At 58.3% G+C, this 21,894-nt stretch overlaps 1 protein-coding gene across 1 annotated transcript in view; it reads right to left on the reverse strand.

Annotated features, from left to right (window-relative positions):
- Positions 1-21,894, reverse strand: part of TG (thyroglobulin) — a gene marked incomplete at both ends in the record, with an annotated part of 170,570 nt that overhangs the window by 130,756 nt on the left and 17,920 nt on the right. Inside the window, 12 exons of the mRNA XM_080646381.1 lie at positions 391-561; positions 3,655-3,804; positions 7,053-7,274; positions 8,548-8,704; positions 9,565-9,719; positions 10,946-11,158; positions 13,078-13,278; positions 14,370-14,472; positions 15,492-15,604; positions 16,107-16,184; positions 16,478-16,612; positions 20,208-20,450. Of these exons, the coding sequence (XP_080502507.1) occupies positions 391-561; positions 3,655-3,804; positions 7,053-7,274; positions 8,548-8,704; positions 9,565-9,719; positions 10,946-11,158; positions 13,078-13,278; positions 14,370-14,472; positions 15,492-15,604; positions 16,107-16,184; positions 16,478-16,612; positions 20,208-20,450 (1,941 nt within the window). The remainder of the gene's footprint in view (positions 1-390; positions 562-3,654; positions 3,805-7,052; positions 7,275-8,547; positions 8,705-9,564; positions 9,720-10,945; positions 11,159-13,077; positions 13,279-14,369; positions 14,473-15,491; positions 15,605-16,106; positions 16,185-16,477; positions 16,613-20,207; positions 20,451-21,894) is intronic.

A 21,894-nucleotide genomic window follows, 5' to 3' on the forward strand; every position in this document is an offset into this window, starting at 1 on the left:
TGGGTCACCCAGCAAGGAAATCCTGGAACCAGGCCTGGCCCTCGAGTCTTTTCCACAGCAACCCATGAGGGAGAAATGCGGACCAGCTCTTTGGAGGCAAGCTGCTCGCACAAGAACCAAGGAAGCTTCGCAGATGAATGCTTACAGTTCATTTCTCCTCAGTCCCAGGCGTTTGGGGGTGAGGTTTCATGGCGCCTCAAACTTACTTTCCAGAGAGGAAAGATAAAAGGCAGAGAACAAAAGATGGTTGGATCTAAGTGCAGGGCATTTGTTCAGCTCACTACTGTTCTTCCAGCTTTAGATTAAAAAATTTCATTGGTAAACAGTTGGAGACAAATGCATGCCTCTTCCCCGCTCCCCAGGAATGCGCTGTTTGAGGGGTGCACGTACTCAGACACTGGGAGTCGGTGAGCGGGGCCTCCGATTCGGACCACAGCAGCCTCTGCCCCTCGTCGTCCACACAGAAGGCCTTCCCACTGTCTCCGTCCCTCTGGCTGGCGCGGTACCGGCCGTCCTGGTCACACTGCAGGCCGGCCTCGTTCCTCTGACAGTCAGTGACGCCTGCAACCGAGAGACGGACACAATGCTGAACGGTCGATGGCGTGCCTCTGGGGTCCCCTCCCCCCAGATCCCAGGCTCCCAATCATTGATCAGACAGCCAAGTCACACATCTGAGCCACACACCCTCTAGCTCAAGCATATCTAACTCACGGCCAATGGGCCGCCTACCTTGTTTAAATAAAGGAGGCATGCGGCCGGCCGGCCGCGAGTTTGACATGCTTGCCTAGCTCACAACTCCTCAGTGACTCTGCCCTGACCCAGATATGATGCCCAGGCTCCCTGCTGGGCCACCAGACCCCTGAGGCCTGGCCCACGCCTCTGGTTCTGCACATGGGCCCTGAGCTTCCCCGAGCGCTGCACTCATCGCCGGTGTGCATGCACCACCTTCGGTCGTACCATTTGCTCACACCCAGGCCCTGCTCTGCTGGTTCTCCTGGCGCTCAGCTCTCCCCAGTCCTCAGTGAGTTCACTCCTCACAGCTCATTAGCTTTCCAGTCAATCCTCACCACCACCCCCCAACAGGGGCAGCCCCTACCCCAGGGGTGGGCAAACTTTTTGACTCGAGGGCCACAATGGGTTCTTAAACTGGACCGGAGGGCCGGAACAAAAGCATGGATGGAGTGTTCGTGTGAACTAATATAAATTCAAAGTAAACATCATTACATAAAAGGGTACGGTCTTTTTTTTTTATTTCAATAGTCTTATTCATTTCAAACATTTTAACAAGAAGAATGTAAACACTAATTATTATAATTTGAAACTTCAAAAAATGGAGGAATCATAGCACAATAACATACCTTATATTGAAGATGGCAAAGGCAAAATAAAATTGCCTAACCAAGGAAAGGTACAAAAGCCTTTCAAATTAAACTTAAATATAATAAAATAATTTAAAACTAAAACAAATAGAAAAGAACAAAATGTGTAAACAGTAAATTAAACATTTTGTTTAGTGCAACTTCCAAATTATGCCCAGGACGTAGATGTAGATGGCAATGTAGACTGGGTTGAAAGGTTTTTGGTCTTTAAAACATCAACTTCAGTGGGAACAGTGTTGTTGGTCTCCTTTTTAGCTAATGCTCTGATACTGTGCTCTCCAGGGGCGTGTCTCCCTACATCACCACGATAACATGTCTACACATTCCCAGGGTGATGTCGGGGGACGTGTCCGCGGGCATTACAAGGAGCCTCTGGAAGATTGAGAGGTTGTTCCTTCTACTGAATAGGCGGATATAAATCCGCCCACTCAGAAGAAGGAGCTGCGGCCGTGTTTCCCGACATTGCCATGTTAACACTGCTGCTGGTGAAGGAGCGGAGGGGAGAGCAAGAGAACCCTCTGCTCTTTCGGCTCCACGGGCCGGATAGAATAGCCGAACGGGCCAGATCCGGCCCGCGGGCCGTAGTTTGCCCACGGCTGCCCTACCCCCTGACGTCCCACGGTTACACACTCCCCTCTCACGGTTATTCCTCCCCTGGGTCCATGTGAATGGATGGTTGACCACTGTCTGCCTCCCACTCAGTAGAAGCTCCAAGAGGGCAGGGACCTGACCTGGTTTTGCTCCCTGTTGCACCCCAGCATCTCCCCCACTGTGACATTGTAATTTCGAATTACAAAATAGGTAGATGCCCGCCCTGGCCAATGTTTCTCAGTGGTTAGAGCATCAGCCCGTGCACCCAGGAGTCTCCGGTTCGATTCTCAGTCAAGGGCACGTACCTGGGTTGCAGGTTGGATCCCCACCCCTGGTCTGTGTGCGCGCAGGAGGCAACCAATTGATGTGGCTCTCTCACGTCGATGTTTCTCTCTCTCTCTCCCCCGCTCCCTCCCTTCCTCTCCTGCTATTTTGGTAGCACCCTCTCATTAACAAGGACCAGTACATGACGCTGACCCCCTTGTAAGAGAGCGTCCCTCCAGCAATGTGACAGCACGGGAGGTCGCCCTCAACCACAGTGGATGCATCAGCGTGTGCACAAGGAGGGCAATGTCGGGGACTCCGCTCTCCTGGGGAAGACTCTCCTCCAGAGGAATAGCCGACCCCCATCTAGGAAATCCCTCCTGCCTCCTGGAATTCCCACTGCTCTTCTGCTCAAGGAAACTGCCTTGATCAGAGAAGGTGACTTGATCTCTTTCAGTTAATTACTTTCAAATTCTATCACTAGATTTTTTTTATTTTTATTATTTCAGAGAGAAAAGGAGAAGGAGGGAGAGAAACATCAATGATGAGGGAGAATGATTGATCGGCTGCCTCCTGCACGCCCCACACTGGGGATAAAGCCCACAACCCAGGCATGTGCCCTGACCAGGAATCGAACCCTGACCTCCTGGGTCCATAGGTCGATGCTCAACCACTGAGCCACACGGGCCAGGCACAGATTTTAAGCAATAACGGTTTGCCTCGCGTTGACACAATTTCAGGCTATGAGTCCTCGCCAGGGGAAACCCAATGACGCCCACGTGACTGTGAAGCGGGCCACATGAAATCACGTGAGTTACGGGAAGGCCATGCGTACACGGTGTCCTGACCTACCTACAAGGGAAAGGGCATGAACCGCACAGTGGCAATGCCTGCAGGTGGAAAGAGTCTTCCGCCTGCCAATCTGATAAGTTTCGGAATCAGTACCGAGATCAAAGGCCAGACTTTGGCTAAATGACTTCTCTGAGTCTTAACCTTCCAATCGGTAAAAGTTCGGCTTATCATGTTGACCCAGAAGGGGAACTGGGGGGGATTAAATGAGACAGCACAGGTAAGATGTCTGGCCTCGGTCGTGGTGGGGTGCAGCCATTCAAAGACGGTGGCCTCTTTGATGACTGCATTGTGTACCCAGGGGTTGTCAAGGGTGAGCAGTTCTGTCCCCATAAGATACTCCTGGCAATGTCTGGCAACGTGCCTGGTTGTCACCACTTGGTGGGGCGGGGGGCATGCTGCTGACATCTAATGGGTAAGGGCCAGTGAGCTGCTACATAACCCTCCTGCCATACGTGGGACAGCCCCCCACGGAGCAGTATCTGCCTCAAACTGCCACGGCGCCAAGGCGAAGATGCCCCGCTGTGTCCCCACTGCCCCGCAGGGCAAAGCGAGACCCTTCAGAACTCACAGTGAGTGCGACTGAAGGCTCCGGCGGAAGTGGTGGTTCTGCCCACAGGACACGGGGCGCAGGTCAAGCTCCCAGCCTGTTCCTGGTAGAATCCAGCAGGACAGGGAACACACTGCTCGTCCTGGAAATAGCTTCCTTCGGGACACTTCACTGCAAAGAGAAGCAGGGACGTGGGGTTCAAGGTGAGACACTTGCGGCAGTTCCGACCTCAGCACGCAGGGTGTGCGTGTGAAATCCCCAAGCCGGCGTGGGACGTCACTCACTGAACAGTGGGCATTGCAGACCGGCCGTGTGTTGGACAATGGGCATTGCAGACCGGCCGTGTGTTGGACAGTGGGCATTGCAGACCGGCCGTGTGTTGGACAATGGGCATTGCAGACCGGCCGTGTGTTGGACAGTGGGCATTGCAGACCGGCCGTGTGTTGGACAGTGGGCATTGCAGACCTGCCGTGTGTTGGACAGTGGGCATTGCAGACCTGCCGTGTGTTGGACAATGGGCATTGCAGACCGGCCGTGTGTTGGACAGTGGGCATTGCAGACCGGCCGTGTGTTGGACAGTGGGCATTGCAGACCTGCCGTGTGTTGGACAGTGGGCATTGCAGACCGGCCGTGTGTTGGACAATGGGCATTGCAGACCTGCCGTGTGTTGGGCAATGGGCATTGCAGACCTGCCGTGTGTTGGGCACTAGGAATCCAGGATATGCTGTGAAGTAGGGAGACAGCACCTGCTCCCCAGGAGGCAACAGGCTAGCAGATGAGAGGGCGTCCGACGAGAATTTCAGAGAGGGGAAAGAATGAAGCAGGGAGGAGGGCAGGCTAGCGAGCCAGGCCCCTCTGAGAGGTGACACTTGTGGCTTCAGTGATGAAGAGTACCCCAGGCAAAGATCGAGGAGGACAGATTCTAGGCAAGTGCCAAAATCCTGAGGCAGTGGTGAGTTTGGATCATTCAAGGAGTGGAGAGAGAAAAGCCAAACAAACCTAGCCAGTTGGGCTCAGTGGATAGAGTGTCGGCCTCCGGACCAAAGGGTCCCGGGTTCGATTCCGGTCAAGGGTATGCACCTCGGTTGCAGGGTCCTCCCTGGCCCTGGCCCTGGTCAGGCCTGATGCAGGAGGCAACCGATCAATGTGTTTCTCTCACATCGATGTTTCTCTGTCTTTCCCTCTCTCTTCCACTCTCAGTAAAAATCAATGGAATATCTTTGTGTGAAGATTAACAGGGCGGGGGGCGGGGGGAAAGAAGCCCATCAAAGCAAAGGTATCTACTGAGATCAAGCTTAGTGGATGAAGGGAAGAGGTGATACTGGAGAACCACCTGAAAGATGAATTCCAACCATTAGTTGCCATGGCAACAGTTCCCAAAGTTAAGGACGGGCTGGACATGCACAGTCTAGGGCAGGGGTGGGCAAACTTTTTGACTCGAGGGCCACAATGGGTCCTTAAACTGGACCGGAGGGCCGGAACAAAAGCATGGATGGAGTGTTTGTGTGAACTAATATAAATTCAAAGTAAAGGAGCGGAGGGGAGAGCAAGAGAACCGGATAGAACAGCCGGATCCGGCCCGCGGGCCGTAGTTTGCCCACGGCTGCTCTAGGGGCACAAACGTTGGGGTCGGCAGACTGGGTCAAGTTCCTCTCCCCACAATACTTGCATGACTTTGGACTTGAGCCCCATTCTCTGCAACCCAAAGCCTTTCCTGCACCCACGGAGGCGACCAACTTCCTTTGACCAAGAAGCGAGCGCAGACATGCGTGCAGGGCATGCTAGAGCGAAGCCAGCGTTGCCCTAGCAACTCCTATCTCTAGTGCACGCTCACCACCGGCGTTTCTGAGTCACTCAGAAACCCAGACACCTCCTGGAAACGGAATGGTGTGCTTTCGGGGCGGCCCCGAGCCAGTCAGGGCCTCGCCCGAGAACGGGGTGTCAGTCCTCCTATGAGTCAGGCTGTTGATCACCTCCAGTATTTTAACCCCGGAGCTGGGACTGTTTTTTTCCAAGTGGTCTCCAAAGTCATTGCCCACCCACATCTTAGACTGGTGATTGGCGGGGTGGGGGTGGGGCCACAGGGATGCCACAGGAAGGGCAGCGCCACAGACCTGGGCTGGAGGGCATGCCTGCTCAGTAAGTGGCACCTCTGGACTGTGCCCGGGGCCAGCACGGGTCTTTCTCTCCATCGCTGACGGCCACAGTCTCATCGCCCAGAGGAACCCTGTGTCAGTCACGCAGAGGGGTGACCCCGGCACTACCCAGTGTGTCATGTAAAGAGGGAGAAACGGGCCGGAGGGGACTGGCTGGCCCAAGGTCACACAGGGCTCAGCAGCACAGCTTGCCAGTGTGTGAGTCAGAATGAGACCGTGCCCGGGGGACCGCCATCCTCCCCTGGCAGGTGGGTCCCCTCCAAGACCCTTGAGTCCACGGCACCGACGGGGAGTCACCCTTCAGGCACTGCCTGCTCCTCTGACTATACCTTGGCCCCCGTTCACACAGGCCTGTCCCCAGCGGAACATCACCAGAAAACCCCTGTGGCCTCCGTCCCGTCCCCCATGAGATGAGACCGTGTGGCCTCATTGAGTTTGCACGTTTCTCGAGGCTTTGGTCATGCCCCCGCGGTCCCATAGTCGCACAAGAACGACAGCCAGGATCTGTGAGGAAGCAGAACGGGCCTTCACCCTCAGCCGGCTCGCGCAACGCCAGGCCTGGCCCTGTCACTTTCCAACTTAAAATTCTTTCATGGTGCCCCCCCGCCCCCCCCCCCCCGCACCCGTCTAACCCCCTTGCTGGGCCCTAAAGCCTCTCCCCCTCTCTCGCTGCCTATCTGTCCACCCCGTGTCCCGTGTTCCCCACACACCGCATTCTCCAGCCACATAAGCCGTGCGCGCTGTCCCCACAAAGTCACCCCATTTCACACGCCCCCCTGCTCTGGCGCTACCCTGGTGTCCAAGGGGAAAGGGGACTTCAATCCTCTTCTGTCCTGTCATCTGAGCCTCTAGTGTCAGCTGCTACCCAATGGGTGATGACTGCCCACGCACAGTGGGGGATTGAAAGACTTTTGAATAAAGAAAGATTCACCCGGCCGGCGGGGCTCAGTGCTTGAGCCTCGACCTAGGAACCAGGAGGTCACGGTTTGATTCCCGGTCAGGGCACATGCCCGGGTTGCGGGCTCCATCCCCAGTGTGGTGCGTGCAGGAGGCAGCCAATCGACGATTCTCTCTCATCATTGCTGTTTCTACCTCTCTCTCCCTCTCCCTTCCTCTCTGAAATCAATAAAAATGTATTTTTTTAAAAAAAGAAAGAAATGAAAGATTCTGTGCTCTGTACGTGCACTCTCCCCGAGTGCTGGGGGCCTTTCCCGCAGTCTCACATAGCTCAGTAGCAACAGTCCAGGGAGAGGGTGGACCTACCGCACCCCAGTGGGTCCTGACGGGCGTTGCTGGGGGCCGGGACTGGGCGGAATCCTTCCAAGCACCCATAGCGCGTCCCAGGCGAGGTGCCCACGCTGTCCCCCTGGAGGAAGCGGAGGGTCGTGTCTGCTGGGAAGGTCTTGGCATCCAGATGCAGCTGGAACCCGCCGCTTCGGATCAGATCCGCAAAGCGCCCCACGAGGCCCTTGCCCAAGGCTTCCTCTGTAAGACACAGGGCGGGCGGGAGTCACCTCACGGTTCTCTGCCAGGGCCGCAGAAGATGCGGGGCAGAGCCACCAGACAGCCAGGCCGAGAGGAGACCCGGGCACTATTTAGTGTCTCACGGTGAAGGGAGAAACAGGCCCAGAGAGGAGGACTGACCAGCCAAGGTCACACAGGGGTCAGAAGCCCAGTGAGCCCTCCGGCCCAGGTCTGTGGCGCTGCCCTTCTTGTGGCGCCCGTGCGACCCCCTCCCTGCCGCGCTGGGACAGGACATCGTGACTTCAGTCACCGCTCTAAGGCGCACTGTCTGGATCAGCACTGTTTGGCAAGCCACCACCTCTGAGCCTCCGTTTCCCCATCTGCAGTATGGGCGTGCCTCTCTCGCAGGTGGTGAGGATTCGGAGAGAGAATGTGCATGGGGCCACTGCAGCGAAGGCAGAGCCTGCAGGAGGCAATGAGCCTCCCCCTCCGGGTGGCGGGAGTGCTTCCCAGAATTAGAGGCCCCACCTGGAGCCGGCGGACCCCAGCATGCAAGGAGAAAGCAGCCGGGAACCTCAGTCATTTCACTGACGCTAGGAATGATCATCCCCACCTTTTGCGGCTCCCAGCACAGCCCCATTATCCAGGCTCTTCCCCGAGGGAGACAAAGGGACCCCTAATTCATGATGCTGGGGGATGGTTGCCACAAGGACGGCAGAATGGCAGAGATGCCGTCTCCCTTCTGGTTATACCCTGGCCACCTTTTCCAGAAGTTTCCTCTCATAGGACAGAGGTCGTGTCCAGCCAGTCCGGACCCTCGGGCTACCACACAATCTCCTCTGCGTCTCTTCACTTTCTACCCCCACGACCCATCCTTACTGTCCTGCCTGTTCTAGAAGCGCAGTCATGGGTCTACGCAGTGAGTGATCTGAGATGTTTCATCATTTGGAGAGGACAGGAGGTGAATAATAAACAACAGAGGCTCCCTCTCCCGCCTTCTCACCCTTTTCACACCTATGTCCCCTCTCTGCCCAGAAAGGCCAGCGGAGAATTAGAAAATGTTCACAGAACAGAACCAGGTGAGATTATTGAACGCTAGTAAGCCATTGATCAGAAATGTATCCATTTTTACACACTGTTTGATACTTAGCTCCTCCTGTGGGCGGTCTGATAATTCTCACTAGAGACCCACAGGAAGGGATGACAGCTCCACCAGCTCCATTTGACAGATGAGGAGACTGAGACCCGGAGACTCTGCATAGCTCCTCCGAGGCAGCGATGCAGGGAAACGTACCGACGTCACGCAGATCGGGGAGAGAGGCCGGTGGGACGTCCTCGAGCCGCAATTTCCACGTGACATTCACTCCCAAACGCTCCGGGGTCAGACACTCCACCCGCACCGCGGAGTCGTCACAGACAGGAACGGAAACAGGGGTCCCGAGAGTCTTCACCTATGGAGACAGGCACCTTCCGTTCAAGAACACAGAGCAAGGAGCCAGCTTTTTTTTTTTTTTTTTAATACATTTTAATGGATTTCAGAGAAGAAGGGAGAGGCAGACAGAGATAGAAACATCAATGATGAGAGAAGACCATTCATTGGCTGCCTCCTGCACGCCGCCTACTGGGGACCGAGCCTGCAACCTGGACATGGGCCCTGACCGGGAATTGAACCACGATGCTCAACCACTGAGCTACACCGGCCGGGCGGGAGCCAGCTCGTGGAGCCCACAGCAGGCCCAACCTGGCTTCTCCTCCCAACCTGAGCATCGGTGACTGCGGGGCAGGGCAGGTGGATGGATGGTGAGGGGCCTATTTGGGGGACAGTGCCGGGCACGGTCCGGGTTCAACACCAGCTCACATCACACTCTTTCAAAGGGTAACAGCCCAAGAGCTTCCATACCCCCCAGGGGATGTTAGTCCATCCAAGCTCGGGTGCCCAGAGGTGACAGGAGCTCGGGCACCTGAGGGGCAGCTCTGTGGGGCAGCCTGTGCCTCAGGACGCCATCAACGTGACCTGCCACACCACAGACAGGCACCAAGCACGCACCCTGTGCCACGCCCCACCCTCTGCCAGGATGAAGGTGGCAGTGGCTGTGGGCATTCACGCAGTTGTCATTGGGTGAAGACCTGCTACGTGCCCGTCATTTATCCAGTGACGAGATGGGTTTGGATTCCCGACTTACTCAGTCTGAGCCTCGGTCTGCCCGCTGGTAAAATCAGCGAGTGTCAAACTTCAGGTTCACCGGAGGCTCCCTGACCCCAGGACCCCGAGCTCCGCCCCCGGCCCGCCGCGGGGAAGGCAGGCACGCACCTGGACCTGGCAGAAGCCGCGGGCTGTGAGCTCGTCCGAGACGAAGGCCTGGAAGGCCAGCAGCAGGCCCGCGTAGTCGGCGCTGCACATCTTGCCCGGTGGGAGCCGGAGCTGGAACTGGGCTCGGGTCTGCAGGGTCTGCCACAGCTGGGGCCCTGCAGGGACGGGTCGGGGTCAGCAGACGCAGCAGACAGACCTGTGGGATCCCTTCCTGGCCTTTGTTTGATTTTCCTTCTGCAAATCTAACCCTCCTGCATGTAGTCCGGAGCACGCAGGCACTGCCATCTGCACTGTCCTCCTCGGAGTCTACCTACGTCCTGGCGTGACGGATCGCCTCCGAAGTCACTGAGCCCCTCCCAGCCAGCGGTCCTGCCCCAGCCTCTCCACCCGGCGCTCTACCTCCTGGGCCCTAGACAATCCCCTTGGCAAAGCCCCTGCACTATCTTACATTCGAACAGGGCAACTCCATTGGCTTTGCCGGGGGAGAGCAGACTCCGCAGCATGAAACGCATGCTCTCAGGTGGCTCAGTGCACACCCTGCACATCTGGACACAGCAGCCCTACGTTCCACGTCCGGAGTCCGAGACCCACCCCTCCCTTCTCCCAAGTCCCTTGCTCCCGGCCAGCCTGGTCTGGATTTCAGCTGGGGCCCTCAGGCAGGCGATCCACTTGTGTGTCAGCATCACGTTTTGAACTTTTTCTGGATAGCTCTCTCTATCCCAGGATGCTTTGCCACAAACACCGTCCGTTGACACTCAGCCAGCCCCCCAGAGCCTGTGGCAGTCTGAGGTTTGGGGTCTCTATGCTAGACACCCCTTCCACAGCCCCAGTGGACCGTGGGCCAGGCCCCGGCGTCCGCCCCTGCCCTGCCTGGCTGAGTACCCACGCCACCCTTGGCCAAGGCCGCTGTGGTCAGAGCCCGGTACCGTCTCACAGACGGGTGCATGTAAAAGTGGGTCCAGCGGGCGGGCAGGACAGCAGCTGTGCCCATATTCAAAGAGGGCACAGGCCCATGGCTCTGCCAGGCATACAGAGGCGTGGGGAGAGGCTGGTGCGGAAGGTCCCACTCAGGGGCTGGACAAGCAGCTGTGAGCTTATCCCACCATAGCAACTGATACAGCCATGGAGCCCCCACCTGCTGGACACAGTCCTACCCCCAACACATCCCCGCAGGGCCTGAAGGGAGGGCCGTTCTCCCAGGAGCAGACAGCTCCAGAGAAGCCGCAAAGGGGTCTGGGAAGCACGTGGCTCCTTCTAGAGATGCCCCACGGGCCCCTCTCCTGCTCCAGATCGGATGCCCCCTGGCTCACAGGGAAATGCCGTGCAGGCCGGGAAAGTGTGAGGGGCGGGGTACAGGGCAGACATCCCCGAGGTCACTCACGCTGGCAGGCCTGGGGCTGGGGCGGCTGCGACAGCCAGCGTCTGCTCTCCAGGCTGCACTCCAGCGGCCCCTGTGGGAAGGCGCTCAGGTAGCCCCGGCGACATAGCAGCTGGCACCGCTGGACAGCGGCCCCGCCTGGGCCCGAGGCTGGCTCACACAGGACCACTCCCCCGGCCACGTCCGACGTGTTGAACGGCAGCGGGCACCGTGGGCCTGGGAGCAGGAGAGAGGCCGGCTGGGGGCATCTGCCCAGCACCAGGGGGCTGGCACTCCTGCCTCCCTCCCCCTCTTCCCTGCCTGCGGGTGTGTGGGGCCCCTCGGACCTGGCGTGGGCCTGCCGCTGCCCTCCCCCCCTCCTCTTGGATGAGCCCGTCTCTCAGTTGTACCAGAGGCTTGGGCACAGAGGACTCTTGTATCTTCACCTCCAGCTTCTTCCATCTCTCAACCCAGCTGCCCACGGGTCCTCTCCACCCCTAAGCCAGCACGCCATAACTCACTGCTGCCAGCCAGGGATTCTCTCTCATCGTTGATGTTCCTCTCTCTCTCCTTCTCCCTTCCTCTCTAACATCAATAACGATCTATAACTAATAAAAAAAAACCCAGCCTCCATGGCTCAGTGGTTGAGCACCGGCCTATGAACCAGGAGGTCACAGTTGGATTCCGCTCAGGGCATATGCCTGGGTTGCGGGCTCCATCCCCAGTGTGGGGCCTGCGGGAGGCAGCTGATCAGTGACTCTCGCTCATCCTTGATGTGTTTCTCTCTCTCTCCTCCTCCCTTCCTCTCTGAAATCAATAAAGAAATATTAAAAATAAATAACTGAATACAATAGCTCCTGCTGCCCACCCACGCCTGTTCGTGCTTCAGTACCCAGAGCGGAATGCGTGGCACCTCCGCCCCCAGCTGTCCCAGCGGGCATCCCGGTCGGCCCCACCTCCTCGGCCCTCGCGCCAGCGGAGGCCGTGGCTCACGACTCCCCACCTGCTCTGCACGCCCACTGCACTCCCCCGTCTGCCTTGAACTGCTAGGGAAGCTTCCGCACCAACCAGGTGCCCTGCCCGGGGCCTCAGCCCTAGGTCTCCGCTCACACATCCAGCCCGGTCCCCACAGCCGGCGAAGAAGCTGTGGCGAAGCTGGACACCCACGCTCAGCCCCCTGGGTGCCCGCTGACCCGGGGTGCGCTCTCTCTCTCTCTCTCTCTCTCTCTCTCTCTCTCTCTCCTCTCACGTGCTCTGCCCCCTCGGCCTCCAGGCAGGGCCGCCTTTCCCTGGACGTGCCCTTCCCTCCATCTGCCTATCTGCCTAGAAGATTCCTTTTTGACCCTCAATGAGCAGCCCGGCTCCTGTAGCTTCCAGCACCTTCCATGGCTCTCCCAGGCCTTCTCAGGTCTCCTTTCCCCAAGCTCTCGGCCAACTGGTGCAGCCCTGCGTGTTATCAGTTAGCCAAGAGTCCAATCACCAGCTGCATCGAGCCCCGGGAGGAAAGACCAGACCACAGCGCAGCGCTGACCGCGAACCGGGAGCCGGAGAGCCAGAGAGGTCAAGGGCCACGCCCAAGGCCATTCAAGTGTGCCTGCCGGGCTGGCTCCCACGTGGGGGCTTTCTCCACCACAGTGGGCGGGAGGGCTCTTGTTATGGAGGCGGCTCCACCGATAAAGGTAAGCCACTGATCACTCAGTTATCTGTGGTAATCTGTTTCCGTGTTCTGATATATATTCGTATGATATGTATTTCAACATTGGATGTCCAAACAATTTCCAAAACTAGAAATAAGAATAAGCAAGTCGACACCTGCAGGGACCCCTGCGGCTCGGGCTGGATGGACTCCTCCCCGGGGCAGCTGCCCTCAGCCTCCCCCAGGATGGGAGCCCGAGACCCGGACGCCCCAGCAGCCCGTGATCCCTGGTGCCAGCTCCGGAGACGCTGCACGCGCTGCTTGGCCTCAGCGCCAGGGCTGCGCGTTGGCAGGGAGGAGACACCAGTTTCCAGCTCCCGGGAATCAGAGGCCACCACGTTCTCAGGCCCTGCCCGCCCCTCCCCCACGGTCCCTGTTCTTTAGACCCCCCCACCCCCGGGTGAAGGACAGAGGGGCAGGGGCCCCCGCCCGCCAGGGAGCCCTGAGGGGCACATCTTACTCTCACAGGCCGGCTGGCTCCCGACCACGCGGGTCCCAGGCACCTCCTCTCCGCGGCCCAGGACACACCAGCAGCTATCCTGGGCCGGGCTGCACTGCACTGGGGACAGGCCTCCGTCCTCGGCCCCGCAGGCCGGGGTGTAGCCTGGGCTGGCCGTCCCGGAGAGGATGCCGCTCTGGGGTGCTTCACAGAGGCCCGGGCCTGACACGGAGACAAGCCGGGTGAGGCTTTCCGCAGAGCCCTCAGCCCTCACCACCCACAGGCGCCACCCGCCACCACCGGCCCGCAGGCCCCGCCAGGGTCTGAGCCACCCGCCTCCCACTGGGGTACTGAGCTAGGGCAGGGCAGAGGTTGAGCCTTGCTCAGCTCTGTACATACACACACTCACACACACACTCACACACACACTCACACACACACACTCACACTCACACACACACACACTCACACACACTCACACACTCACTCATACGCACACTCACACACACACACTCACACACATACTCACACTCACACACACACACACTCACACACTCACTCATACGCACACTCACACACACACACTCACACACATACTCACACTCACACACACACTCACACACACTCACACACTCACTCATACACACACTCACACTCACACACACTCACACACACACTCACACACTCACTCACACACACACACACACTCATACACACACTCACACACACACTCACACACACACTCACACACACACACACACACTCACACACACACACACTCACACACTCATACACATATTCATAAACTCACAGACACACACACACACTTACACACACTCACTCTGCTGAGCGGGCAGTCAGCGAGGCCGGGACATACTGTCCCTTCCCGTCCACTCACACACATACCCACACACTCACAGACACACACACACACTCACACACACTCTCACATACACACACATACACACACACTCACACACACTCGTTCTCACACACACACACACTCTCACACACTCACAGACACACACACACTCACTCTCACACACTCACACACATACTCACACACTCACACACATATTCATACACTCACAGACACACACACACTCACTCTCACACACTCACACACATACCCACACACTCACACACATACTCACACACTCACAGACACACACACACACTCACTCTCACACACTCACACACATACTCACACACTCACACACATACCCACACACTCACAGACACACACACACACACTCACAAACCCAGGGTGCATGGGGAGGGGCTGGGGGAATGGGCGAGGGATGACTACTCACACTGGGCACTGCTGTTCGTGCGGGGCGGGGTGCCCTCCCCTGAGGCCTGATCCACACACCAGAGGCCAGCCTCCGTCACCTGCAGCCTGGCAAACTGTCCTGTCTGGGACAACGCCGAGGTCATGTCACCCCAGGGAAGCTGCTGTTGAGGCCCACAGCTCAGTGAGTGGTCGTCTAGAATGTCCCCCCCAAACCACCGGTGCTGGCCTCTCCGCGGGGAGGGAGGTGGCCTGGGGGCGCTCTGATCCAGACCCGTCCCTCACACCATCTGAACTGACGGGCAGAACCACCCACGAGGCTGGGGATCTCATCTGATCTTCGTGACGCCTGGAGCTGCAAGAGCGGCCGGCTGTGTTCCTGTCAGACCTGCTTTAGGGACAGGGAGCCGAGGCCCGGGGACTCCATCCCTTGGCACATGAGTGGCTAAGCTCCCAGCATGAATCCTTCCTCTAGGAGCTCTTATTCCTAAAACTGGCCGCTGCACCGAACTGTCAGAACAGGTATAACCCCCAGGAGCTGGGGCGGGAGATGTGATGCCCTCTGCCATGCACGCCGAGAAACTAAGACACAATGACTTTGCATCACGGCTTTGCCAAGGTGGCTTTCGGGAAAGCATCTACACGGGTAAACTGTTTTTCAGAGTTTTCCTAAGTGATATTTCCTTGGGCCCTCAAAGCAACCCCAGCACGAGGTAGGACAAGTGTGGTCCGGTCCTATGATAAAACACAGCGAAACTGCGGCCTAGAGAAGGTAAGAAAATGGCCCGCGGCGACCCGCCAGACTCGGCCAGGACTCTGACGACAGTGCAGATCTAGAACGCCTTGTTCGTGTTAAACAAAAATAAATGTATTTCCTGGCTGATGTGGCTCAGTAGTTGAGCGTCAACCCAGGAATTAAGGGATCAAGGTTCGATTCCCAGTCAGGGCGCATGCCCAGGTTGTGGGCTCAATCCCCAGTGGGGGGCATGCCGGGGGCAGCCGATCAATGATGCTCTCCCATCATTGATGTTTCTCTCTATCCCTCTCCCTCTCTCTCTAAAAATCAATTTAAAAAAACAACATTAAACACACATACAAATGCCGTGGACACTAGGAACGCCATCCCCGGCCCGCGGAGCCTCACCTCCAGGCAGGAGGGGATGAAGAGGTCTTCGGGGGACGGGTCTCCCTGGGACCCGGCCTGTTTCCAGCCGGAGAGCAGCCCGCTCGCTCGCGCTCTCTCACAGGCGGAGGGGCCTGTGGGGAGAGAAAGGCTCTTTACAGGCTGGCGTGGGTCCAAGGAGCAAAGAGCCCAGGCTGGCCAGTGTCGGGGCCACGGCCCGGGGGACGGAGGCCCCGCACAGCGAGCTGGAGCCTCGGCGGAGGAGCGGGCTCGGGCCCAGGGACAAAGGCCCAGGCGGAGGCAGCATGGTCGGGTGGAAAGCGGGCAGTGGATTGCCCGGGTCAGAAACTCGGGGAGGCTGGGCTGCGGAACAGGCGGGAGGTGGCCGATGAAACCATGGAAGTGGGTGAAGCTGCACAGGGCAGGTGTGGGGGAGCCCAGGGCCCCGGCCTCTCTCTGCCTCTCTCCACCTGGGAAACCAGGAGGGGCCGAGGCCTGCGAGAGTCTTCCAGCTGCGGGAACTTGGGAAAACGTGGGCTGGCTGCCCTCGGGGGGGCCGGCCCTCGGAGCTCTCCTGGTTGGGGCCCTGAGTGCCCACGGCGGGGGTCAGGCAGGGGGATCTGCGGGTTCACTTACACTGGGGGGCCTGGGAGGAGCGGGCAGTCAGCGAGGCCGGGACGTACTGTCCCTTCCCGTCCACACACCAGCAGCTCCCTAGGAGAGACCACAGCCAGTGTCAGGAGGCGCACGGGGCTCGCCTGCGGGTGTCTCACCAACAACCACCCATCCTTACGTTGCTGGTGGCGCCCTGCCCGACCTCGTTCACCACACAGGCCTTAGCACCCCAACCCCCCACTTGGCTTTCTGCTCCCATTTTATGGATGAGTCGACCAGAGGCCAGAGAAAGAGGGCCCCAGAGTCCTGCTCACCTGCCCCAGGCGGGGCTCTTTCCACTGAATGAAAAGGGGGGTGCCCCCCGGCCTCCCACGGGTGCCCGTCCCCCTCACCGGTCCCCACGTGGCACTGCACGGGTTCCCAATTTCCAGACGTGTCACACTGGGGCACGTAAGGGCTGGAACGCAGGCGGGACGCTCCGGAGGCGGCGGCGGGGGGAGAGCCGCGACGCTGATAGAAGTCGAAGGCTGCGGTGGGAGAGGCGCAGAGGGGTGAGGGCAGCAAGGGCGCTGCTCCCGAGAAGGGCCACACCCGTCCCTGCTCCAGCACAGGAGGCCTGCTTCTCCACGGCACAAACACCCCCACCCGAAACGAGACGGGGGCGCCTCAAACAGGGGGAGGCACCCGCAGACGGTTCTTTACAAATAAAAATGCAATAAAAAAAATAAAAATGGCTAAAACCGGTCTGGCTCAGTGGATAGAGCGTCAGCCTGCGGACTGAAGGGTCCCAGGTTCGATTCCGGTCAAGGGCACGTAACTTGGTTGCGGGCACATCCCCAGTGGGAGGTGTGCAGGAGGCAGCTGATCGATGTTTCTCTCTCATCGATGTCTCTAGCTCTCTATCCCTCTCCCTTCCTCTCTGTAAAACATCAATAAAATATATTTAAAAAATAAATAAATAAATAAAAATAAAAATAAAAATGCAGGCCCGACTGGCGTGGCTCAGTGGTTGAGGGTTGACCTATGAACCAAGAGGTCACAGTTCAATTCCCGGTCAGGGCACATGCCCAGGTTGCAGGCTCTATCCCCAGTGGGGGAGTGCAGGAGGCGATTAATGACTCTCTCATCATTGATGTTTCTATCTCTCTCTCCCTCTCCTTTCCTCTCTGAAATCAATTAAAATACATTCTTTAAAAATTTAAAAAAATAAAAATGCAGGCCCTGGCTAGCGTGACTCGGTTGGTTGGGCATCGTCTCGTGCGCCAAAAGGTCACCAGTTGGATTCCCAGTCGGGGCACATGCCTGGGTTGCAGGCTCAGTCCCCGGAAGGGGGCATGCAAGAAGCAATCGATCCATGTTCTGCTCTCACACCGATGGTTCTCCCTCTCTCGCCCTCTCCCTTCTTCCGTCTCCAGAAATGAATAAAAAACAAAAACACAGGCTGAAGTTTGAAGGAGTCTGCAATGCTCTTGCAATAAGATTCATGTAAAGTCAATCGGGTCAATGAAGTGTCTTCAGTAATGAGAAAACAGTGTTAACAGATATGTTATTTCACATGTTAAGTACATGCTTCCGTGGACTGAACCCTCACTCAGCCCTGGAAGAGAGGTAATGGTGTCCCATTCCCGTGACCTGCAGGCAGTCGCCCTGCCCATCAAGCCGCCCCCGAGCTCAGCTCTCCTGCCCGCTGCCTGCTGGCTCCACACAGCACCCGCCAGGGACACCGGACACTGTGCCAGTCATTGCGTGCAGGTCTGTCTCTCCCAAGGCAGCGTGTACACCCTTTGGTGCAAGGATTCAAGCTGGTTTTGTGCGGAGAGCATGCCACCCTCATAGGAGGCACTCAATAAATACTTGGTGAGTGAAAAAGAAATGCGTGCGTGAGCGAGGGCGGGGGAGGAAGGGAGGTAAAGAGGGAAGGGAATGGCCACCAGCCGGGGCAAGTGCAGCCCAGGAGCAGAGACTGCCTCACATGGCGGGGGGGGGGGGGCGGGGGGGAGGCACGCGGGGACCCTCTCCGGACTGGCCACCTTCGGAGATGGGCCATGGCTCCCAGAGCAGAACCTAACCATCCTCAGGACACCACCCCCATGGTCGGAACCCCCCGGGAGACCGGGATCCGCTCCGGTTCAGCAGACAGGACCCAGGGGTCTCCTAAGCTTCTGCCTCATTCTGGCCGGCACCGCATGGCTGTGTGATCACGAGCCACTTGCCAGCCTCTCTGAGCCTGAGTGTCCCCATCTGTGAAACGGGTCTCATACTTGACAGGGGAGGTGTGATGTTTATATCGAAAGAGCTTCAGCCCCCGCTCATGCCAGGCACAGCTGTGGACCTTCCCTCCCACAGCCCCTCGCTGAGGACACTGCTCTGCGGCCCTCCATCCCTCCTTGTCCTGGCCCTCCCAGCCTCTCCTCGGGACCTGGGGGTCTGTGCGCGCACACACACACACACACACACACACACACACACACACGGAGCTCCCTCCCCCTGCAGCAGGGGGCCGCCTCTTCTCATCCGGAGGGATTCAGGGGAATGAGCAGCCCTGCCCCTTCCCGGGGACGCTTCCTCTGTCTCAGCACCAGACACGGAATGAAAAGGCAGAGCGTGCGGCTGCGTGGCGGGGATCCTCCCTCGCCCGATCGGGAGAAAATGGCACCATTGCCATCAAGGAACAGATCCCCGTGGCACCAGCAGCTTCCCGTGCTCTTGCCGCCAATGCCCTCCCTGCCCAGTGGTCCCAGCTCCGGGCGAAATCCCACTCGTGCACTCTTACATCAGATCCCAGGGCCACGCACAAAAAGGCGAAAGGAAAAGCAGAAGTCCTCGCGCCTCCGAGGAACAGAGAAAGGAAATGCAGGGCTTCGGGGCGGGAGGGGACGGAAGAGAAAGGAGGAGGGGGCAGAGGCAGGAAGGATGGTTAGCCAGCGCTAACGCACGGGGCTCCCGCCATCTGCCAGGCAGTGTGCCAGGCCCGGGATAGAAGGAAGAATAAGAGGAGACCGGTGCCTGGTCCTCCAAAGGCGAGGACAGGGGAGGGGGAGCAGGGAACAGAGGGACCTGGGGAGGCTCTCGCCTCCTGCGGGGTTGGGAGAACGGAGGAGTGGACGCCCGAGGTGGCAGCAGGCATCCCAGGCTGGGCAAGCAGGAGGGGGTGCGCTCTGTCTCCCTCAGAGGCGCACATGGTGTCGGGGTGACCACTTTGCTGTGTGTGACCCAAGTCCAGAAAGCCCCAGACAGGAGTCCGCTGAGTAATAGGACCAGAGATGGGGACTTAGGAGCGGCTTGGAGATGGGACTCTTCTGTCCCGCTGAAGATGGCGTGGGGCCAGAGATAGCGGGGAGAGGCAGGGGACCCCAGCCGAGCAGGCTGCAGGCGGTGGAGGGCGAGCAGGGGCTCTGGGATGAGACAGGGATGGCTGGGGACCGGCTGGCGGGGCAAGTGGCTCAGGGCCGAACCCCGCTGCTGCACATCCAGGCTCTGCTAGTTACTCACGGGGGAACCTGGCCTGTGGCTTAACCTCGGTTTGCGCATTTGAGAACATCGCAGATGGTGATGAGAGCATCATTCTCACAGACCTGCTGGAGGGTCAGAGGCAAGATTTAGCTGTCCACTGAGCACAGCACATGCCTGGCCAGGCCAGGGCGGGTGCCGGGGGACCTTGAGCTGTTGCTACGGGCGAGAGCACTGCGGATGCTCTCAGCTCCTTTCTCTGTCATAGGCGGGTCACGGGGAGGTTTGGAGTGACCGGCAGGGTTCGAGGGGCTCACAGTGGAAGGAACCGACACCGGTAATGTTTCTGTGACGAGGGTGCCTCTCCTGTCCCCGTGGGGTGCTCTCAGAAGTGGAGGGGAGCTTTGGAGCCGGCTAGGAGGGGAGCGTGAGTATGGGGCTGGAGCCCCTCATTTAGCAAGAGTGTTGGGCTTCACAAGGCCTGCGGGTGGCGCCGTGGGAGGTTTTGGGAGCGTCTTGGAGAGTATGCACATCCCGGCTTGGAAGGGCACCTCATAACCACCGCCTCTGCTTTCCCAGGAACCCCTGGCCTGGGGAAACCGAGGCCGCAAAGCCCATTCCAGCTCCTGCTCCCCCAAAAGATGGAACAAGAAACCGGAGTGCGCCACTCACTGGACTGAGCTGCCAGGCGAAGGGCATCCTCGCTGCCGCGGCGCAGAAACTGCTCGAAGAAGGCCTCCCGGGGTGGGGAGCCTGGGGGAAGGCCGAGCTCCTCGTTGCTCAGCCGGATTCCCGTGGCCGCCAGCAAACTCTCCCCCAGAGGGAACCAGGAGCCGTTGGAAGCCAAGACCACCTCCTCCGTGTCCGCGATGAACTGCAGAGCACGCAGCTGCGCGTCCGCGCAGGAGCCAGGACCTGGGGAAGGAAGACACTGCAGGAGGGTGCGCCCCACCTTCGGCTCCCTTGACCCCTCTGCAGTGTGCACACACGTGCACACACACGTGCACACACACACACACGTACACACACGTGCACACACATGTGCACGCACACACACGCGCACACACACACATGGATGCCTCAGCTGTTTCCTTCCCACCAGCTCCTTCCACAGCCTTGAATGTTCTTCCCGTTTTGTCTCCACGATCTCATTCGCTCAGCATTGATGGAGGACCTACTGTGGAAGGAGGCTAGCCATAGCTAGTGTCTGCTCCACGCCAAGCTCTGGCCTCGGCACAGGCACGCGGACCAGCTTGTTTAATCTAGGCCAGTGGTCGGCAAACTCATTAGTCAACAGAGCCAAATATCAACAGGACAACGATTGAAATTTCTTTGGAGAGCCAAATTTTTTAAACTTAAACTTCTTCTAACGCCACGTCTTCAAAACAGACTCGCCCAGGCCATGGTATTTTGTGGAAGAGCCACACTCAAGGGGCCAAAGAGGCTCATGTGGCTCGCGAGCCGCAGTTTGCCGACCACGGGTCTATGCCACAGCCGACAGCGACGTGTTGGCTTCGAGGGCTGGCCTTTCTCTAGAACTTGACCTGTGAATGCCCAGGCATGGCAGCGCTCACCCACATCTCTGCTACCAAACGCTCTACACACCTGACTTCGGCTGACGTCAAATATTCGACTTCTCACACTCCCCAGAACGGTCTGGGCAACGTTGAGCATTGCCTCAGTGAACGGAGGGATTTGATTAGACTTGAACGGCTAGAACGTTGCCTGTAACGTCAGCAAGGCGGGCTAGAGATCCTGCCTGGGTAAGAGCAGCGATGAAACGGTCTGGGGCTTGCTTCCAGCTGCTGCTGGAATGTCCATCGGGCAAAAGGCCTTTTGGTTTGACACTGACTCAGCCTCATTCTGCTTGTGCCTCACACACTGCGGGCAGCTCTCTCCCAAGGGCCTGCTGTAAGCCTGGACCTACAGACCTCGGTCAGCAGCTCTCCTATCGGTCCTTCCATTCATTCCCTCGAGCCAATTAAAAGCGCTGGAAGGCGGAAGCACTTGCTGAGGTTCCCGAGCACCCAGCAGTGTCCTTGCAAGTAACAATCCATCCTAAGAGGAGCTGGTTAGCCCTAGGCTGTTTTGCTCAGTGGCTAGAGCAGCCATGGGCAAACTACGGCCCCCGGGACGGATCCGGCTGTTCTATCCGGTTCTCTTGCTCTCCCCTCCGCTCCTTTACTTTAAATTTATATTAGTTCACACAAACACTCCATCCATGCTTTTGTTCCGGCCCTCCGGTCCAGTTTAAGAACCCATTGTGGCCCTCGAGTCAAAAAGTTTGCCCACCCCTGGCTAAGGACTAAGGGGTCCTGGGTTCAATTCCAGGTTGCAGGCTCGATCCCCAGTGTGGGGC

This window comes from Plecotus auritus (genome assembly GCF_963455305.1).
Source record: "Plecotus auritus genome assembly, chromosome: 11".
Classification (NCBI taxonomy): domain Eukaryota; kingdom Metazoa; phylum Chordata; class Mammalia; order Chiroptera; family Vespertilionidae; genus Plecotus; species Plecotus auritus.